Here is a 22,007-nt window from a genome sequence, read left to right on the forward strand (position 1 = left end):
TAGTGAATTTCTTATCGCTTTGTGCCATGGTTTTTCCTGCAAGGGTTTTTCCTTATAAATTGTTGTGTTCTCTGTGCTCGAATATTCTATCTTGGTGCTTGTTTGATTCATGTCTATGTTGCGTGTGGGTAATGCTTTTATGCCCAACAAAATGGGCGGTTCAAACTGACTTATTTGAGAAGGTTTCATCGATGATCTAATTTATCCATCATGCAAGCCACCTCTAGATGCTCAAATCTTTAAAAATTCACTTTCATCCGGTGATACAAATCATTCTATTTGATACAAGGATCCAAACCATCTTCATCAATGGCCAAGAAAATAACATGCCCATTATCATTATATAAAGAAGAGGTCCAAGGTTAATCTAGAAAATCACTAGGACTCCTTTTATTGTCCATGGGCTTTCAGTAATCAGTTTTGTCAGATGATTCCAGCCACATAATTTAATGGTGTTAATTGATTGAATTGAAAAAGGCTTATGCAATAAAGAGCATCCACCATGAGGGCCTTACATTTGATCTCAGTTCCTCCAAGAATCACTTTGATTAGATAATCTAATCAAAGTGATTAATGGCTTAGAAAATGACCGCAAATATTAATTATACTAGAAAAAGACTTGTGACCGTCCATCATACTGGTCCACAAATCAAATTAGGTCTAAATTAATTAGAGGAGAAAATTATAAGTTTTACTTCAAGTGGAAGTCTTAAAAAACGGTGTTTTATGTTGAGGGTCAAATATTGCATATCAGACCCAGTTACTGCCTGGATTTACAAGCATGATGCCGCTTAATGGCCTGATTTAATCATATTTGTGATGCAGGGCGTATTCACGAGCATGGACTGAAAAAGGGTAGTAAAAGCATGGATTTGACGCTCCGAGAGCACCAAGGCAAGGAACGGACTCTAGAAGACCAAAAGCAACGAAATTATACACCAGGGGTCCGCGAAAATCAAGGAAGTGAAGCTCAGGTGGCCTGAATCATGTCCAGAATGCAAGATCATAGGGTTCCCACCATCTGATCAGTTCAAAACTCCATACGTGGCCTGAGGACCATAAATGAACCGTACACATAAAATTTCAGCTCCTGGATCACTGTGGAAGTGGCCCAACGGATAGATCAGCCCCTTTAATCATTATGTGGGGCCCGCCTGATATCCGGATATGCTTCAAAATTATTATAGACCGTTTAAATGAGCTGACAATACGGATGGATGGAGCGGATTTCTCACAAACATCTCCGTAAGACCGCATGTGCATCATGTGTGCACGGTACACAAATGCACCAGCCGCGCACGGAACGCCTCAAAGTCGGTCAGCGCACGCTGACCGACGTTTTCCTCTCAAAATCCAACACGGACAGCGTATTCACGCCGTCCGCCGGTTCTGCGCAGTGGGGCCCAGTTTTCGTCCGAAACATTAATCTGGACCGTCCATTGAGTCCAGAGGGAGGGCGTGACCCTCACCTAGGTTGATTTTTTCGGAAAAATAACATGGATCGGATTTTAATAGTCTATACGCAGGTCGGACGGTAGTATGAAGAATTCTGTGGGGCACGTCGGATTCGATCCAAAACGAACCACGTCCGACATACAAATCATTCGATTTGATACAAGGATCCAAACCCTCTTCATCAATGGCCAAGAAAATAACATGCCCATTATCATTATATAAAGAAGAGGTCCAAGGTTAATCTAGAAAATCACTAGGACTCCTTTTATTGTCCATGGGCTTTCAGTAATCAGTTTTGTCAGATGATTCCAGCCACATAATTTAATGGTCTTAATTGATTGAATTGAAAAAGGCTTATGCAATAAAGACCATCCACCATGAGGGCCTTACATTTGATCTCAGTTCCTCCAAGAATCACTTTGATTAGATAATCTAATCAAAGTGATTAATGGCTTAGAAAATGACCGCAAATATTAATTATACTAGAAAAAGACTTGTGACCGTCCATCATACTGGTCCACAGATCAAATTAGGTCTAAATTAATTAGAGGAGAAAATTATAAGTTTTACTTCAAGTGGAAGTCTTAAAAAACGGTGTTTTAAGGGCTATAAATGCTATTTCAAGCCAATAGTGATGTTTCATACAAATGTCCTAAATGCTTTTTCTCAAGTCCAACTATCTAGGCCATAACTCACCATCACATGGAATTATTGCCTCAGAAAATTTCTAACGACAGGATAAACAATTAATAATAATAATAATAATAAACCCCATCTAACCAAAGGGCAAGGAAATGAATGGTCCAAATCAATTATCCTATCAAACTATGATGATCAATTTGGACAGTCCATCACTAGGACTCTTATTGTCAATGGGCATTTAATAATAAATTTTTTTTCATATGATTTGAATGATTTCGTTAGTTTCCAGATAAATTGATGGATTGAAAAAGGCTTATGCTATGCAGACCGTCCTTCACGAGGATGCTACCTTTAATCTCCAGTTCCTCTAAAAATTACTTTGATTAGGTAATCCAAGCAATAGATTTATGGCTTAGAAAATGACTGCAAAGATTAATTATACTAGAAAAATGAGCTGTGACCGTCCATCATACTAGTCCACGGATCAAACAAGGTCTAAATTAATTGCAAGAGAAAATTATAGATTCTACTTCAAATGGAAGTCTAAAAATGGAGTTTTAGAAGCGACAGGGACTATAAATCATATTTCAAGTCAATGGTGATGTTTCATGGAAATATCCTATTTGCTTTATCTGAAGTCCAACTATCTGACCATAACTTACCATCATGGGACCCATTGCCTTGAAACATTTCTAATCATAAGAGTTAACAATATCTAACCAATGGACAAGAAAATGGATGGTCCAAATCAATTATCTTGTAAAAATATGATAAATTGATGGTTTGAATTGATTGAATTGAAAAGGACTTAAGCAATTAATATAGACCCTCCATCATGAGGGCCCTACATTTGATCCTTGGTTCCTCTAAAAAATCACTTTGATTAGATAATCTAATCAATTGATTAATGGCTTAGAAAATGACTGTAAAGATTGATTATATCATAAAAAGGTCTGTGACTGTGGCAAAAGAAAACTATAATTTCAACTTCAAAGGGAAGTCTAAAAATGGTGCCTTAAGGGCTATAAATGGTATTTTAAGTCAATCGTGATGTTTGGTACAAATATCCTTTTTTTTTTTTTGTCTCAAGTCCAACCATCTAAATCATAATTCCAACCATCTAAATCATAACTTACCATCACATGGGATCCAATGCCTCTGAAAAATCCTACCAATGGAAGGAAAAAAAAAAACCCATCTAACGAGTGGGCAAGGAAATAAATGGTCCAAATCAATTATCTTGTCAAAATATTATTATAAATTTGGACAGTCTATCACTAGGACTCCTAAAAAATCACTTTGATTAGATAACTAACCAATAGATTAATAACTTAGAAAATTACTACAAACATTTATTATACTAGAAAAGGTATGTGATCATCCATCCTACTGGGCCATGGATCAAACTAGGTCTACATTAATTTCAAGAGAAAATTGTAATTTCCACTTCAAATGGAAGTCTTCAAATGGTGTTTTAAGGGCTGTAAATGGCATTTCAAGTAAATTGCAATGTTTCCTGCAAATATCCTAATTTCTGTCTCAAAGTCCAATCATTTGGACCATCACTGATGACCTGTTATGCCTGTAGGTCATCTAACCCGTCCAATACGTTGGCGCCATCATGAAGATCACCTCAGGCAAAAATCAATAAATCTGTTCATCAGTGGACCTCACTTGTAATTTTGTTATTTATAAACAACTAGATATTATTTACTAGCGCAAGCCCCATCTAATGAGTTGTTGGGGCTAACCTATTCCAACGGTTGGATGTTGGATCGACATGAAAGGTTGGACGGTATCCGCTAGTTGGACGGTAAGTGTGATTGGACTTGAGACCTTCTCTCTCATAACCATTGTATCTAATTTGCAATCAAAGACCCTACCACACGTAATGTCGCTATCGGTCACAGTCGGTCTATTCAAAATTATTTGTCTCATGTAGTTTTTTGATGAATTTTATTTAGTGCATGAAGGCCAATGGTTTGATCCAAACCGTTGATACAATGTGTCTATGAATCGGTGATTTTAGATGACTTAATCCATCTAAAATCCTAAACTTTTGATGGTGGTCATAAAAGATTGGGAGAAAAAATTACAGCCACGGTGCATATTCAATGTGAGGATTTAAGGGCATGTTCTATCTAATAGGAGGTTAATCATTCCAACGGCTTGGATCATTGAAACACGGGCTAATTTTGAATGAAATTCAACGGTTCATCAGTATACAAGATTTTGTGAAGGGTAATTAAGGTTGAAAGTGTATAGTTTGTTGGTGATTTCGACGATCCAAAGCGTTGAAACGATGGGTCCCACGAATGGACGATGGATCGAGAATTTCCCAAATTCAAGGATCTGAACATTTTGATATTATCGTGCGTACACAATTAAGAGAAGAAATACATCACATGGTCCATACTCAGTAGTATATTTTTTTGGGTAATCCCCCATCCAAGGGAAGTTACATCATTTCAAGGGTTCGGATCATTGAAAACTGGCCATACTAACATGCAAAACAACACGTCTGCAAACTAATCTTCGGTGCACACAGGCGTACCGATCGTGGTTTCTAAGCAGGGGTGCATAGGAAGCGGATTGGGTACCGAGTAACTCATTCGCCGAGCCTACTGAGTAAACTCTGTGGGACCCACTGTGATTTATGTATTTTATCCACTCCGTCCATCCATTTTACTAGATAACTTTAGATCTTAAGTACAAAAATGAAACACATCTAAATTTCAATTGGACCACAACACAGGAAACAGTATGAATTGAGCGTCTAGTTTAATCCTGTTGTTTGCTTTGTCTCCTGGGCATGGTTAGATGATGGAATCCATTCTAATTCATATACCTCTCATCTCTTGAAAACCAGATCAAGTCAGTTTGATTTCCATAATTTGTGATACTGGCATAAGGTCTCCCTGATCTCTACAAGTGGATCCTCTGAATCCCTAGTTTCCTTCTTCTGAATTCCTTAAAGTTTTAGATAACTATTCCACAATTATTTCTTAAATTCTATTTGGTTTAGATCGCATCTTAGGCTAGTTCTATTTCTCTCTAGTTTCAGGAAACGTACAAGTTTCAGTCCCTGTGGATTCGACCTCGGTCTTACCGAGTTTATTACTACATCACAACCCTATACTTGGGGAGTGAACATTTTAAGGGCTATAAATGCTATTTCAAGCCAATAGTGATGTTTCATACAAATGTCCTAATTGCTTTTTCTCAAGTCCAACTATCTAGGCCATAACTTACCATCACATGGAATTATTGCCTCAGAAAATTTCTAACGACAGGATAAACAATTAATAATAATAATAAACCCCATCTAACCAAAGGGCAAGGAAATGAATGGTCCAAGTCAATTATCCTATCAAACTATGATGATCAATTTGGACAGTCCATCACTAGGACTCTTATTGTCAATGGGCATTTAATAAGAAAAAAAATTTCATATGATTTGAATGATTTCGTTAGTTTCCAGATAAATTGATGGATTGAAAAAGGCTTATGCTATGCAGACCGTCCTCACGAGGATGCTACCTTTAATCTCCAGTTCCTCTAAAAATTACTTTGATTAGGTAATCTAATCAATAGATTTATGGCTTTGAAAATGACTGCAAAGATTAATTATACTAGAAAAATGAGCTGTGACCGTCCATCATACTAGTCCACGGATCAAACAAGGTCTACATTAATTGCAAGCGAAAATTATAAATTCTACTTCAAATGGAAGTCTAAAAATGGAGTTTTAGAAGCGATAGGGACTATAAATCATATTCCAAGTCAATGGTGATGTTTCATGGAAATATCCTAATTGCTTTATCTGAAGTCCAACTATCTGACCATAACTTACCATCATGGGACCCATTGCCTTGAAACATTTCTAATCATAAGAGAAAAAAAATATCTAACCAATGGACAAGAAAATGGATGGTCCAAATCAATTATCTTGTAAAAATATGATAAATTGATGGTTTGAATTGATTGAATTGAAAAGGACTACTTAAGCAATTAATATAGACCCTCCATCATGAGGGCCCTACATTTGATCCTTGGTTCCTCTAAAAAATCACTTTGATTAGATAATCTAATCAATTGATTAATGGCTTAGAAAACGACTGTAAAGATTGATTATATCATAAAAAGTTCTGTGACTGTGGCAAAAGAAAATTATAACTTCAACTTCAAAGGGAAGTCTAAAATTGGTGTCGTAAGGGCTATAAATGGTATTTTAAGTCAATCGTAATGTCTCTTACAAATGTCTATTTTTTTTTTTTTTGTCTCAAGTCCAACCATCTAAATCATAATTCCAACTATCTAAATCATAACTTACCATCACATGGGATCCAATGCCTCTGAAAAATCCTACCAATGGGAGGAAAAAAAAAAAAAAAAAAACCATCTAACCAATGGGCAAGGAAATAAATGGTCCAAATCAATTATCTTGTCAAAATATTATTATAAATTTGGACAGTCTATCACTAGGACTCCTAAAAAATCACTTTGATTAGATAACTAATCAATAGATTAATAACTTAGAAAATTACTACAAACAATTATTATACTAGAAAAGGTATGTGACCATCCATCCTACTGGGCCATGGATCAAACTAGGTCTACATTAATTTCAAGAGAAAATTGTAATTTCCACTTCAAATGGAAGTCTTCAAATGGTGTTTTAAGGGCTGTAAATGGCATTTCAAGTCAATTGCAATGTTTCCTGCAAATATCCTAATTTCTTTGTCTCAAGTCCAATCATTTGGACCATCACTCATGACCTGTTATGCGTGTAGGTCATCTAACCCGTCCAATAGGTTGGCGCCATCATGAAGATCACCTCATGCAAAAATCAATAAATCTATTCATCAGTGGACCTCACTTGTAATTTTGTTATTTATAAACAACTAGATATTATTTACTAGCGCAAGCCCCATCTAATGAGTTGTTGGGGCTAACCTATTCCAACGGTTGGATGTCGGATCGACATGAAAGGTTGGACGGTATCCGCTAGTTGGACGGTAAGTGTGATTGGACTTGAGACCTTCTCTCTCATAACCATTGTATCTAATTTGCAATCAAAGACCCTTCCACACGTAATGTCGCTATCGGTCACAGTCGGTCTATTCAAAATTATTTGTCTCATGTAGTTTTTTGATGAATTTTATTTAGTGCATGAAGACCAATGGTTTGATCCAAACCGTTGATACAATGTGTCTATGAATCGGTGATTTTAGATGACTTGATCCATCCAAAATCCTAAACTTTTGATGGTGGTCATAAAAGATTGGGAGAAAAAATTACAGCCACGGTGCATATTCAATGTGAGGATTTTAGGGCATGTTCTATCTAATGGGAGGTTAATCATTCCAACGGCTTGGATCATTGAAACACGGGCTAATTTTGAATGAAATCCAACGGTTCATCAGTATACAAGATTTTGTGAAGGGTAATTAAGGTTGAAAGTGTATAGTTTGTTGATGATTTCGACGATCCAAAGCGTTGAAACGATGGGTCCCACGAATGGGCGATGGTTCGAGAATTTCCCAAATTCAAGGATCTGAACATTTTGATATTATCGTGTGTACGCAATTAAGAGAAGAAATACATCACATGGTCCATACTCAGTAGTAGATTGTTTTGGGTAATCCCCCAACCAAGGGAAGTTACATCATTTCAACGGTTCGGATCATTGAAAACTGGCCATACTAACATGCAAAACAACACGTCTGCAAACTAATCTTCGGTGCACAAAGGCGTACCGATCGTGGTTTCCAAGCAGGGGTGCATCGGAAGCGGATTGGGTACCGAGTAACTCATTCGCTGAGCGTACTGAGTAAACTCTGTGGGACCCACCGTGATTTATGTATTTTATCCACTCAGTCCATCCATTTTACTAGATAATTTTAGATCTTAAGTACAAAAATGAAGCACATCCAAATTTCAATTGGACCACAACACAGGAAACAGTATGAATTGAGCATCTACCATTGAAAATTTATTGGGGGGCAAGCTGATATTTATTTTTCCCCTTCATCCATATTTTTGTGATCTTATGAACAGGTTGGATGACAAAGAAATATCACCGTGTGCCCTAGGAAGATTTCAATAGTGGGAATCATTATTCCCACTCTTTCCAGCGGTATGGTCCACTTGACCTTTGGATATGCTTTAATTTTAGGTTCAACCCCTCTCAAATGAGCTGAAAAAACAACAGTATGAATTGAGCATGTACCGTTTAAAAATTGTTGGCGGGCAAGCTGATATTTATGTTTCTCCTTCATCTATATTTTTGTGATCTTATAAACAGGCTGGATGACAAAGAAATATCACCATATGCTCCAGGAAGATTTCAATGATTCCCACTCTTTCCAGTGATACGGTCCACTTGACCTTTGGATATGCTTTAATTTTAAGTTCAACCCTATCAGATGAACCGAAAAAACAACAGTATGAATTTAGCGTCTACCATTGAAAATTGATTAGGGGGCAAACTGATATTTATTTTTCTCCTTCATCCATATTTTTGTGATTTTTGTGATCTTATGAACAAGTTGGATGACAAAGAAATATCACTGCGGGCCTTAGGAAGATTTCAAATGTGGGAATCATTATTCCCACTCTTTCTAGTGGTATGGTCCACTTGACCTTTGGATATGCTTTAATTTTAGGTTCAACCCCTCAGATGAACTAAAAAAACGGAGGGACGGCGTAGATAAGCTACATACATTCATGATGGCCCAACAGAGTTTACTCAGTACGATGAGAGCGTACCGAATAACTCATAATAATATGGGTTGGGTGGGACGGGGCCTAGGTTCCGGGTCCACACCCAACCGACAATATTCGTGTCGTGTCGTGTCGTTCTCAATTCCACGTCAGAAAAGGTAGTTTGATCCGGGTCTGAGTGGCGGTTCGCCAGCTGTGCACAAACAGGTTCGATGAAGTGGGCCATGATTAGTTAATGGTGCCATGCTACGCTGTTTGCATCTTACTGTACAATCATTTGTATTGAATTAAGGCGTCAAAAGCTCCTAATATCCTTTTAATTCTCCGACACATTTGAATGTTTGATGGGCCCCACCTGCAACCCTTTTCTCCACACCTTTTTGCACATGGCACGTGCTAGGACCAGCTAAAATGTCATTTTCAAAATGGACCCCACATCATGCATGCCAAAAATGTCCGGTCTGGAATCCTCTACGGCCCCTTTTTTAGGGGAGAGGATAGGTGTTACACGGGTGACACGGTAGTCAGTGTTTCTCCGACCGTGGGGTCCATTTTGATGTATTTGTTGTATATCCAGTCCATCCCATCAGTTTTAAAGATCATTTTAGAGTATGGGTTTAAAAAATTAAGTAGATAAAAATTTCAAGTGGACCACATCATGGGAAACAGTGTTCATTGAATTTACACCGTTAAAAACTTCCTACGGCCAAAGGTGACTTTTATTTTCCATCTAACCTGTTGATAAGGTCACTCAAATCCGGATGAAGGGTAATAAAAAATATCAGCTTGATCCAAAACATTTGTGGCCTGTAAGAAATTTTTAATAGTCAATGACCACTCTTTCATGTAGTGTGGTCCAGTTGAAATTTGTATCTGCTTCATACTTTGGAAAATTCATTTAATAAGCTGGGAAAACTGATGGACGGTATGGATATAGAAAAAATACATCAAGGTGGGCCCCACTATCAGAGAAACACCGACTAAGGTGTTACCCAGGTAACACCCGATCCACTGCTGTGTGTTTTGGCAGTGAGCAAAGCACTCGAGGTCTGGGGCCCACCGTGCTGTTGCGTAACATCCGCTCTGCCCATCATGGAGGCATTCTCATGTTCACCATGCATCCAAAATTAGAGTCTGATACAAAAGTCATTCGAGCCACGCCACGACAGAACATATAGAATCGCGATGATTGTTGGAATGTACGTTCGTCCCCGTGATAGACACCTGATGAACGGATTTGATTGAATATAAATGCTTTGGTGGACCCCAGCTCATGAACCAATGGTTGGTATCCTCTCCCCATTCTTCTCTCCAGCGTGGTCCAGATAAGTTGTGAATTGTACTGATTTTCAACCTGAGGAACACGCAAAGGGATGTGGATTGCGTGTCCGGGCCCACAGTGATGTATCTGTTTATCTATGCCGTTCATCTCTTTTATCATATTGTTTTAAAATATGATCACAAAAATGAGGTAGATTCAACACTCAAGTGGACCACACCACCGACGACTCTTGCATTTAATGCAACTTGAATATGATGCTTGGTGCATTTAATGCAATCCAAGCTTATTATTTGGTGTGATCCATTTAAGCGTTGGATCAACCTTATTTTTGTATATGTAACTTTAAATGATCTGAGAGAAGGGATGGACGGCGTGGATAAACAGATACGTCAAGTTGGGACCGACCACAGAGCTATCCGTTCGCGGCTATAGACGGACGGGGTAGGGCGCAATCCGCGTCCCTCGCAAAGAGGCGAACTGGATTGCGTCCTCCCCCGGTCTGGACGGAATCGGTCCAGTCAAGGGATCTGTGGGGCCCACCATAATGTATGGTTTTATCTACACCGTTCATATATTTTTTCAAGATTATTTTAAGGCATGAATCTAAAAATGAGGCAGATCTAAGGCTCGATGGACCACAAAGTGGTCATTGAACGGCCACCATTAAAAACTTCTTAGGGGTACAAAAGTTTTGAACCAAACTAAAATTTATTTTTATCTTCATCCAGGTCCATGTGACCTTATGAACAGGTTGGATGGAAAATAAACATCACAGTGAGTTCATAAGAAGGTTTTAACATAGGCGTCATTATCACCGTTGCTTCCTATGGTGTGGTCCATTCGAACATTAGATCTGCCTAATTTATTGACTCATACACTAAAATAATCCAGAAAAAATGGATGAACAGCATGGATAAAATTCAGACACTAAAATGGCCCCTACAGAGCCCCTGACTGGACCAATTTCCATCCAAGCAGGGTAGGACGTAATCCATTTCTGAAAAGAAGGGGTACACATGATGTGAAGCACAAAACACGCAGACCCTTGAGTGTTTTAGCCACTGCACACAACAGGTGTTGATCATACCGTGGGGCCCTCCAAAGTGGGATATGATAGACCAATCTCTCTATAGAACACTTATCAGGGCTATGTATGTATTGGTGATCATGGGTTGATTATGTTTAAAAAACTGCACTTATTAGACAATTCTATCAATTTCTTCACTGAATTTTTATTTTTTATTTTGAGGTCCACCTGTCGGATGTCTTGTCCATTGTCCGTCTGACCCATGTGTAGATTGGAGGGTATCCAATAGATGGTCAATAGGGAAAATAGCCATAGATGGTCAATAGGTCCATTATTCCTATTAACTATTGGATACCACTAGAGGGTATCTAATTGATGGTCTAGAGGGAAAATAGCCAATGGTCCAAAGTCAATGAACAAAGGTCTATTATTCTTATCTAGATAACATTTCCATGCGAGAGTATGTGCATCCAACTAGTTTGGATTAGTTTTTATTTTATTGGTTCTGCTATGCAATGGAGCGTGTGACTCAGGTACCAATGGATAAATTAATTTTTGGAATTGTTACTAGTTGAAACAAGTTTGAAATTCATGGCTGGTTAGAATTCATAGATAGCCAACGGATTAAAGAAATGTGAGATTTTTTTAATTCAAGTTTCTCTTTTGGTTGGTTTGTGACTATAAATTTTAAGTAAGAGCATTGGTGATAGAAGAAGAAGAGGTTAAGCACTCTCTTCTTTCCACATCATGTGTTGTCTTTACTCCATGAAAATTTACAACTTTATTAGGGCTTAATAGAATCTCAACATCATCTAGCCATGCTTACACAACCTGTAAAGGGCCGGGTAGCCAAAAATCAATGAAGTATTCAACCTCGACTTCATATAGTCAGGCAATTCTAGGATAGGAAAAAAAAAATGCAATAAAATGTGGTAATTGATATGAGTTACAATTCTAGCCTTACATCACGGGAATTAGAACTCTAAATCATATAAAAGAAATGATAACAGTAGATATTACACATGTTTGGATGCATGTGATAAAAGAAATGATAACGGTAGATATTACACATTTATTGGGATTAAAGAATTCTGAGATTTTTTAATTCAAGTTACTCTTGTAGTTGGTTTGTGACTATAGATTCTAAGAGTGTCAGTGATAATAGAAGAAAAGGCTAAGCACTTTCTTCTTTCCATATCATGTGATGTCTTTACTCCACGAAAATTTACAACTTTATTGGGGCTTAACAGAGTCTCAACATCATCTAGCCATGCTTGCACATAACCCGCAAAGGGCGGGGTACCCAAAAATCAATGAAGCATTCAGCCTCGATTTCATACCGTCGGACAATTCTGGGATAGGCAAAAAAGAAAACAAAAATGGAAAAAGAAAATATGCAATAAATGTGGTAAATGAGTTGAGCTACATTTCTAACCTTATATCACGGGACTCAAAACTCTGAGGCATATAAAAGAATTAATAACGGTAGATATTACATGCATGTTGGGATGTGTGAAATGGAATGAGATATATGCTTAATCGAAATGTGAGTGGCAACGGGGGAGACTAGATACTTTTTGTGTGCAAGAAATGGTCGGATATCCCAAGGGCCTGTTTGGGAGCGTGGATTTGGACCCCCCTGGATTAGGAACCCCAGGATTGGAAACTCCCTAGATTGGCAATCCTCCGGTGTGTTTGGCACCCTAGAGTGTGAATCAACTTTAATTCAAAAATACCTATGCATAGTATATTTACAGGAGTTTGAATTTAATTACTAAATTAACTTTAATATCCCTAATTAGTGAGATATATAATTTTTGACACTATGGTTATGACAAGCCCACTGAAGTATATAATTTGCCTGAAAATGATGAAATTCCAAGTCTCGGATGGACCGCAAGCACAAGATCATGTATGAGTGACTAATCAATGATTTCTTATCATTGATTAATATGGACAATGTTTGTACGGTGCTAGACAATGTTTGGATGGTGCTGATTTACATGGACAATATTTGGATGGTGTTAATCATCATTAGTGGGCCATGTGCCCAATAGAATGATAATGTACAGTGACACACATATTACAACACTAACTATTGAAATGATTTTAGGTGTAATCCAAGCTCTCACCGTGGATTGCAAACCCCCTCAAAGAGGAGATTAGAAACCCCCTGGATTTGAAACCCCCAATTATACCAAGGGGATTGGAAACCCCCTCCAATCCACGGTGCCAAATGACCCCTAATTCCCACTCTACTCTGTGCCTGGGAAGTTTCTTCATCAAGTAGTTGTCTTTTAAGGAGACCTCTTGAATGGGGCAACACCTCCACATTAAAACATATTACGGTACCTCAAAAATCTCATATGGTCACCTCTTCAAAATCTTAGAATGCCTTGTGCCGTTGATTTCATCCGGCCTCCTTTAAAATGGCAGTTGCTGGTCGGATTTATAGATCTCAACCATCAACTTACCAAGACCCAACTTACCCAAACCTGATGAATCGGCTATTTTTATTTTCGATGCGTGCTTTATCATGTATATGGGGATTATCCTCCTTTGAAGGATGAGTTATTCTCTTGACCCTCTTAGTTATTCCGATTTTGGTCGAGTTGATAGACCCGTTCGATATCAAGTAGTTGTCTTTGAAGGATTCGGCTCATTTGCTTTGGGATTTGCCGATGTAGTCCGTTGATTGCCTACATGGCACACATGGACGGTCTACCCATCTGGTTGGTTCAGGGTTTTGATGGCGCTTGAGGCACCTAGGAGCAACTTTATCCAAGTCTTTTCCTGGGCCCAAGGTGTAATTGAATCTTGCATTAGGTGAGGTGTCTACAATAATGTGAATAGTATTAGACAATTTTGCCCATGCAATTAATTTTATCAAAGTCCTCAACTTAAAATGCTGTAGGGATATGAAAAGACATTTAAATTTAAAATATATTATTTTTAATAATTTAAAGGCACGTGCGTAGTTGATAACCCACTGTTCAAATTTTACTAGCTAAAGGCCCTCTCTCTCTCTCTCTCTCTCTCTCTCCCTGTGCAGCCGCAACTTTTCTCGTTGTGTGTAGCTTATACCTTCTCTCAACCACCAGCGTACCCTCACTGTAACTACCCCCTTTTTTCTCTCTTAGTGTAGCAGCTCCTCTCCCTTCCATGTGCAGCATTCACCCTTGCACATTCACCCTTCTAGTCACTCTTTGTACATGTTGCCTGCAACCCATCTTCTGGCACCTCTCGACCATTCCTTGGTCCTGACCCCTCTAGTACTGATGTTGGTGTTGTTGGCAGTTATGTGGACCCATCATGATGCATGTGCTTTATCCAGCCTTTCATACATTTTACTGCTCATTTTATGGCATGATCCCAAAATGAGGGAGATACAAATATCAGGTGGACCACACAATAAGAAACAATTGTGATTGAACACCCACAATTGAAAACTTCTTAAAGCCTACCATAATATTTATTTGTCATCCAACGATGAAGGGAAAACATAACTATCAGCTTGATCCAAAACTTTCTTCGCCCCCAAGAAGCTTTTACCAGTGGGCATTCAATCCTCATTGATTACTGTGACCTAGTCCACCTGATATTTTCATCTGCCTCATTTTTTAGCTCATGCCCTGAAATAAAAGATAGAATGGTTAGATGACATTGCACGTGCCTTACACGTGCCACACACCCTAGCAAATTTGATTACCATGCCTTATCTACAATGGGCCCCACAATGTAGGTGAGTTGATTGAGGCACAAGCAATGTGTACAGTTATGAGTGCAAGGGATTCTTAGAGTTATGATTGCTTTCATGCAGTGCACTCTGCCAGAGTATCCGCAAAGAAAAACTTCAATACTCCAATGGAATGGGATGGATGATACGCAGGCATTTAGAAATTGCACGTGTGGCATATAAGTAATCAAACCATCCAAATTATGGTGAACCAAAGTTAGGCTTATTTGATTATCAGACAATTGGTGTTGGTAGGAATTTATTGGACGTTTAAAAACAGAAAAATATCCAAAAATCCTATTTTCAATGGATGCTGATTGTCTGCTGAATAACTCATAGGCAATATCTGTGGGGGCCCACTGTGATACATGTGTCTTGTCGGGTCAACGACGTTCATCCATATTATCAGCTCATTTTAAGGCATGAGCCCAAAATTGAAGCATATCAAAAGCCCCTGTGAGGTTTTCAAGAGTAGGTATTCAGTTCCCACTGTTTCATGTGGTGTGGTCCACTCGAGCTTTGCGAAATGCTTCAATTTTAGGCTCATTTCCTAAAACAGGCTGGAAAAACGGACGGCATAGGTAATACGCAGACATCACACTGGGCCCTACAAAGTTTACTCAGCCCCTATGAACAAGAAGCTATGCTTATTCTATCAATCTCATCTGTTTGTTGCAACTCAGCGACAGTGGCTACATAATGTAGTCAGTTTAATTGGGATTGATACAGGCCATGGGTATAATTTTTAAGTGCCTGCATATCAAGCATGTGCCCGAGTATCATTTAACTCTTCCATCAAATAACCCCTTTTGGGAAGCTTGCTAACTCTGTGGCCTTTAACAGGCAACCATGTGCCAGACAGAAACTTATGTCAGGGGTGGGGCTTATGAGTGTAAGGTGTCTGCCACCGTGAAGATGACCCTATGCAACTCCACGCTGGTCCACTAGATGAGTGGACCACCCCTGAATGAAAATAATGGATGGTCCTACCAACAGTTCAATTTCATATAAAAAATGGTGAGGGACCCTCTGATGATTGGATTTCCTGATATTGTGGGGTCCACTTTAGACACGGCTCAGATGTCCCACATATTTTCTTAGGTTGGCAAATCCAAAAAGTTTTCAACCAGATCATATGATCCTTGGCAGTAGACAGCCAAGTGGGACCCTCGGCTCATGTGATCCATGACATTGATTTACTGGGCCTCGGTGTGGCTGGACCATGCTGGTAATGTTCCTCAATTGGACAACTACAATCTTCAAATGCAGGGCCTATAAAAAAAAGGGCAAAGATGAGAAATACAGCTACGATTAGAGGTGGGCAGGATCTAACCCGGCTAGTCGGATCCGACTCAATCGAACCAGTCGGATCCGAACCAACCCAAACCGAAAGCTAGGGTCGAGTCGGATCGAGTAGACCCACTCGGATCTGACGCCAAAATAAGTCGAGCTTGGGTCATGTAGCAACTCGATCTGATCCGATCCCCCGAGCCCGATGAACGTATGTGGCACCACAGCCCAAGCCGACTTCCTATCCTTCCCTCATTCTTTCTCTCCTCCTTTCTCTCCCTTCTTCTCTCCCTCTTTTCCTCTTTATCTCCCTATTTCTCTCTTATTTCCTTTCTACCAGTCTCCGGCTCAGCTTGACTCAACCCAGTTTGAATCAACCGAACAGACTCAATTCGATTCGACTCAGTTTTCCTGACCGAATCGAACTCGGTTCAGATCAGGCCATCAAGGAATTGGTTCGGATCAAGTCAATCATGCTGAACTCAGTCCCGAATCGGATCAAGTTCAGGTCAGATATTTGTAAAATCCCGATCAAGTTGAGTTGAACTTATTCGGCTCCGACTTAATGCCCACCTCTAGCCACGATCCACCCCTAAAATGGAAATGGGTCCATTTCATCAACCCTTTTCTGACGTGCAGAATGTGGTTTGGTGATCCACGCCGTCCATCGGCTGCCTAAGTGGTGAAATAATTCCTACGACAGAACATCCCATCCATCCCATGTGATCGACTGAAAATTGTACGGATAAAGCAAAATTGAGTAACAATATTGGTTGCCACTATACCGAAAACGGCCTCTGATTAAGTAGTACCAATGTAGGTCCCGGTCGGTGCTGGAAAAGTCATGTGGGCCCAACATGATATATGTGTTTTATTAGGTACTGAGTAAACTCCGTGGGCCCACTGTGATGTAGGTGTCTTATCCAAACCATCCTTTTTCCGGTGCATTGTTAGGCATGAGCTTAAAATTGATGTACATCCAGGAAGCGGATCGGCTGGTGTACCTCACACCAGCGATGTGGCTGCTGGACTGACGTTAGTAAGTTTCGTGGGTTCGATCATAATGTATGTGTAATATCTCAACTGTCCATTCATTTGGTGATCTCGTATTAATGCTTGAGATAAAAAAAAAAAAACAAAGTAAGACAGATCTAACCATCAAGTGGATCACACTACAAAAAGCAACGGGATTGATGTCTACCATTGAAACCCTTATTGGGGTCACCGAAGTTTTGGATCCATGAACAAATTGGATGGGAAATAAACTCTGTGGTGGGCCCTACTAAATTTTTAACGTTGAAAATCATTATCCCGCCGTTATTTGTGGTGTGATTTGTGATGTGCTCCAAATGATCTTTGGATATGATTATTTTTTAGATAATGCTCTAAAATGATCTTTAAAAATAGATGAACCGTGAAAATATAATAAATACATCACTGTGGGGCCACGTAACTTTGATCTCCTTTGAACCGTTCGTACAACTCGAAGCTCGAGGAGCGTCAGTGTTCGTCTACCCACGACACGTACATACAGCAGCTATATAGCTGGTGTGAGGTACACCAGCCAATCCGCTTCCGTATATCCAAAGCTCAGCTGGACCACACCACCAAAAACAGTAACGCCTCGTGGGGGCCACAGAGGCAAATAAACACCACAGTAGGCCCTAGGAAGTCAATCACCTGATGAGGTCCACCGGAGATTTAGATCTGCCTCATTTTTGGGCTCATGCCCTAAATTGATGGGAAGATGGATGGACGGCATGGATGAAACACATACATCATGGTGGGCCCCACAGAGTACCGAGGATCACCAACGACCACCGCAAATTTCTCTCGTCAGCTGCTGGCCCATCCAATCAAATGAATTGGAAGGGTATACCACCCATGAACTACAGTGAGGACCACCAATTCATCAAGTACACCAGCGACGGCAGAGGGGCAATTTGGGCATAACAGAAAAGGTTGGAAGGACAAACGATTTTATGACCAGAATACACGTCGAAATTCAAATCCCATGGATTGCTTTTCCGCCGTTAAAATAAATAGTCCAGTTCCCATCCACACAACAGTCGGGGCAATCCGGTAAAATCACATGAGAAAACTTATTTTTACTATATTACCCTTCTGGGGAGAAACTAACAAATTCAGAAATGAAAATTACAAAAATACCCCAAAACAGAAGGCAGAGAAAAAAGCTTCTCTTTTTCCTAATTTCTTAAAAAATTCAGAAGAAGCACGAGGATTACATTTCTAACCTCCGCCACCGCAGCAGATGCCGTTAAACGCGACCGGAAACCTACAAACCGCTGCCGACGGCGACTGGACTGCCGCCTGCGGCGGCGGAAGAACCCTTCCGTCGGCGAAGAGGGCGCCATTGCCTGCCGATTCGTGTTCCGCTGGAGCGCTGTAGAAGAACCGGTTGTCGGAGCCGTCGCCGAACCGCCGCTCGATCTCGAGGAAATCGGCGAGCGAAGGCGCCCTGCTGTCCTCCCTGCAGAGCTTCCACCACCGCCTCCCGTGGTGTCGGCGACGATCGGCTGGCTTCTTGTTCCTTCCGCCGCCCAGGGCGGTGGCGGTAGCAGCGTCACCGGTGGAGGCGGCATTTTCTCGGCCGGATGAAACCCTAACTGAAAGTGGAGGGAAGGTGACGCCCATTAGGGTTCCGAGAGTGGTGCTGCGGTCGTGGAAGAAGGAACCTGTCGACTGCAAGACAAGAGAGAGATAGTGAGAGATTGGAAGAGAGAAAGAGAGCTAGGGTTTTGGGAAACGACCTCAGTGTCTAGATCGGAGGAGGAGAGGGAAGAGATGGTGGGAGACGAAGGAAGGAGATTGTTTGGTTGATCCATGAAGGGAGAGAGAGAGAGAGAGAGAGAGATGGTGATGGATCGGATTTCGGGGGCATCTTTAATATTTGAGGAAGGGAGAATTTATCTGATGCACGTGAACTGCTAGTTCGCATGGTACACACGCGTTTACAATTCTGATCAATAAGGGAACTGGTTTGATGATCCAGACCGTTGGTCTATCGGCTTCCGCCATAGATGGACCACACCCTAAAAACCCTCGAGATTTTAACCATCAGAGGAATCAATAACCTGACCTTTTCTCTCAAACCGTCTATATGTAGGCCACAAAATGCACGGCTGAGTTGTCCTAAAAAATGAAGTAGATGTTACGCACAGGTGGACCACACTACACCACAAGAGATAGTGGCGAGTGAGTCCCTACAGTTGAAAACTTCTCGGGAGCATAGCAATTTTGGATCAATGTTGTCTATATTTCTCAGGTGTAATTGTGTATGACCTTACGAGAAAATTTGGATGACAAATGAGAGAGTAAGAGCATACTACCTGATACGATCAACTTTTTTTCACTGTTTTTTTTTAAAATTTTTTAATTTTATTTTAAATTAAGTTACTTCTTAACGTATGCCAAGTTATTGACTTAAATTTTTAGGATTTTCTCATATAATCACCTACTTTTTAAGCTATTTCTTGGTAAACACATGCTTTCAAAATATTTATATCAAAGTGATTGATGTTAGTAAATACGAAGAAAAAATTGGCTCTTTGACGTGGACGACAAAACTCCACTATTAATGTACATAAATGATGGATTTACCCCTCCACCCTAACATTTTTATAATTTTATCGTATTACGAGGGCAGCATAATGTGGATTATGCGGGGGGGCCACCTTTATATATATGTGTGTGATTAACACTATCCATTCATTTTGCAATTTCATGAGCCCAAGAATAAAGCAGATCTGAAGCATTGGTGGACCCCTATGGATGCTGGAGACAAATTTTCCCAAGGAAGGAGAGATCGACTCTCTTTTCTACTGGTTGTCTAGCCCAAAGACTTTCATTTGGGGTAAAAATGTGTTATATTTTACTAGAGTTGCCACTAACTAATTATTACGATCCTACGGTCGATTAGACCTTATAGAAATACTTAGGATTGACAACTCAAATACCATTAACCTTAGGATAACTCATGAGTTTGTGTTTCAGAGATTCTAAGGGACCATTGTTACAAAGAGGGAAGGTGTTAGGCACACAATATGCCCATATGCGTGTAGAAAATGTAATGTGATGCAATGGCAATAGTGATTGATCGATTTGAATTTCTGATGGGCAGGATCCGATTGTATTGGCAAGTTGTAGAGCATACTTTCGAAAAGATCGAGTGTAAGGTGCACAGTATGTAGAAATGTGATGTATAAGATGTTTTATGTTGTATTGATGTTTATAATAAAACGACAACCAACTGACTAAGGTTTCTAGTGGACCTACTCTGATTATATTGACAAGCCTTAGATCATACGCCTGTCAGTTAAATACGAGAAAACAATTAAATGTAATGTAATGCTAATGTGTATGAGTAAGGGAGTTAAGAAGGGAATTAGTGTTGCACGATGCTAATGCTAGGTTAGGCCAGGGCTGGACTCTCTCTCTCTCTCTCTCTCTCTCTCTCTCTCTCTCTCTCTCTCAGTCTCACTCTCCTTGATGGAGGGATGGCTACATGGCTAAGGCTAAGGAATCTCTGGATGAGAAGGAATGCTTCTTAAATCTAATAGATCCTTTGGGATGTAATGAATGTCTGAAATGAGAAAAGGAGGGGGCTATTTATAGCCTCCAAACCCGATTTTCTTGTAATTTATGTTAATCCTATGTGCAAAAGGTGGTTGAAGGGTTATGATTGGAGATTAGCACATGACATCATCTCATGGGTTGGATGAGGTGGTAAAAGTGTAATTTTAGATAAGAAGATGGGCATCAAAGTAAATACACCTCAACTGCACACTTAGGGTATGTAATTATGTATGACCTTATGAGAAAATTTGAATGACAAATGAGAGAGTAAGAGCATACCGCCTGATACGATCAACTTTTTTTCACTTTTTTTTTAAAAAAAATTAATTTTTTTAATTTTTTAAAAAATTAAGTTACTTCTTAACTTATGCTAAGTTATTGGCTTAATTTTTTAGGATTTTCTCATATAATCACCTACTTTTTAAGCTATTTCTTGGTAAACACATGCCTTCAAAATATTTCTATCAAAGCGCTTGATGTTAGTAAATAAGGAGAAAAAATCAGCTCTTTGACGTGGACGACAAAACTCCACCGTTAATGTGCATAAATGATGGACCTTACCCCTCCACCCTATCACTTTCACAATTTTATCTTATTACGAGGGCAAGCATAATGTGGATTATGCGGGGAGGCCACCTTTATATATGTGTGTGATTGACACTATCCATTCATTTTGCAATTTCATTTTAGGTCATGAGCCCAAGAATAAAGCAGATCTGAAGCATTGGTAGACCCCTGTGGATGCTAGAGGCAGATTTTCCCAGGGGACGAAGATCGACTCTCTTTTCTACTGGTTGTCTCGCTCAAAGGCTTTCATTTGGGGTAAAAATGTATTATATTTGACTAGAGTCGCCACTAACTAATTATTACAATCCTACAGTCTGTTAGACCGTGTAGAAATACTTGGGATTGACAACCCAAATACCATTAACCTTAGGATAACTCGTGAGTTTGTGTTTCAGAGATTCTAAGGGACCATGGTTACAAAGAGGGAAGGTGTTAGGCACACACTATGCCCATACGCGTGTAGAAAATGTAATGTGATGCAATGGCAATAGTAATTGATTGATCTGAATTTCTGATGGGCAAGATCTGATTATATTAGCAAGTCGTGGAGCATACTTTCGAAACGATCGAGTGTAGGGTGCACAGTATGTAAAAATGTGATGCATAAGATGATTTATGTTGTATTGATGTTTATAATAAAACAACAACCAACTGACTAAGTTTATAGTGGACCTACTCTGATTATA

At 39.7% G+C, this 22,007-nt stretch overlaps 1 protein-coding gene across 1 annotated transcript; it reads right to left on the reverse strand.

Moving 5' to 3' along the window:
- Nucleotides 1-18,251: 18,251 nt before the first annotated feature.
- Nucleotides 18,252-19,076, reverse strand: LOC131227668 (uncharacterized protein At3g17950). Its single transcript, XM_058223466.1, has 2 exons — nt 18,930-19,076; nt 18,252-18,861 (listed from the first exon to the last, which is right to left on the reverse strand). The coding sequence occupies exons 1-2, from the start codon at nt 19,002-19,004 to the stop codon at nt 18,409-18,411; spliced, it is 528 nt and encodes a 175-aa protein (XP_058079449.1). The 5' UTR covers nt 19,005-19,076; the 3' UTR covers nt 18,252-18,408.
- Between the last annotated feature and the right edge of the window lie 2,931 nt (nt 19,077-22,007).

The sequence above is a fragment of the Magnolia sinica genome, chromosome 15 (genome assembly GCF_029962835.1).
Source record: "Magnolia sinica isolate HGM2019 chromosome 15, MsV1, whole genome shotgun sequence".
NCBI lineage: Eukaryota > Viridiplantae > Streptophyta > Magnoliopsida > Magnoliales > Magnoliaceae > Magnolia > Magnolia sinica.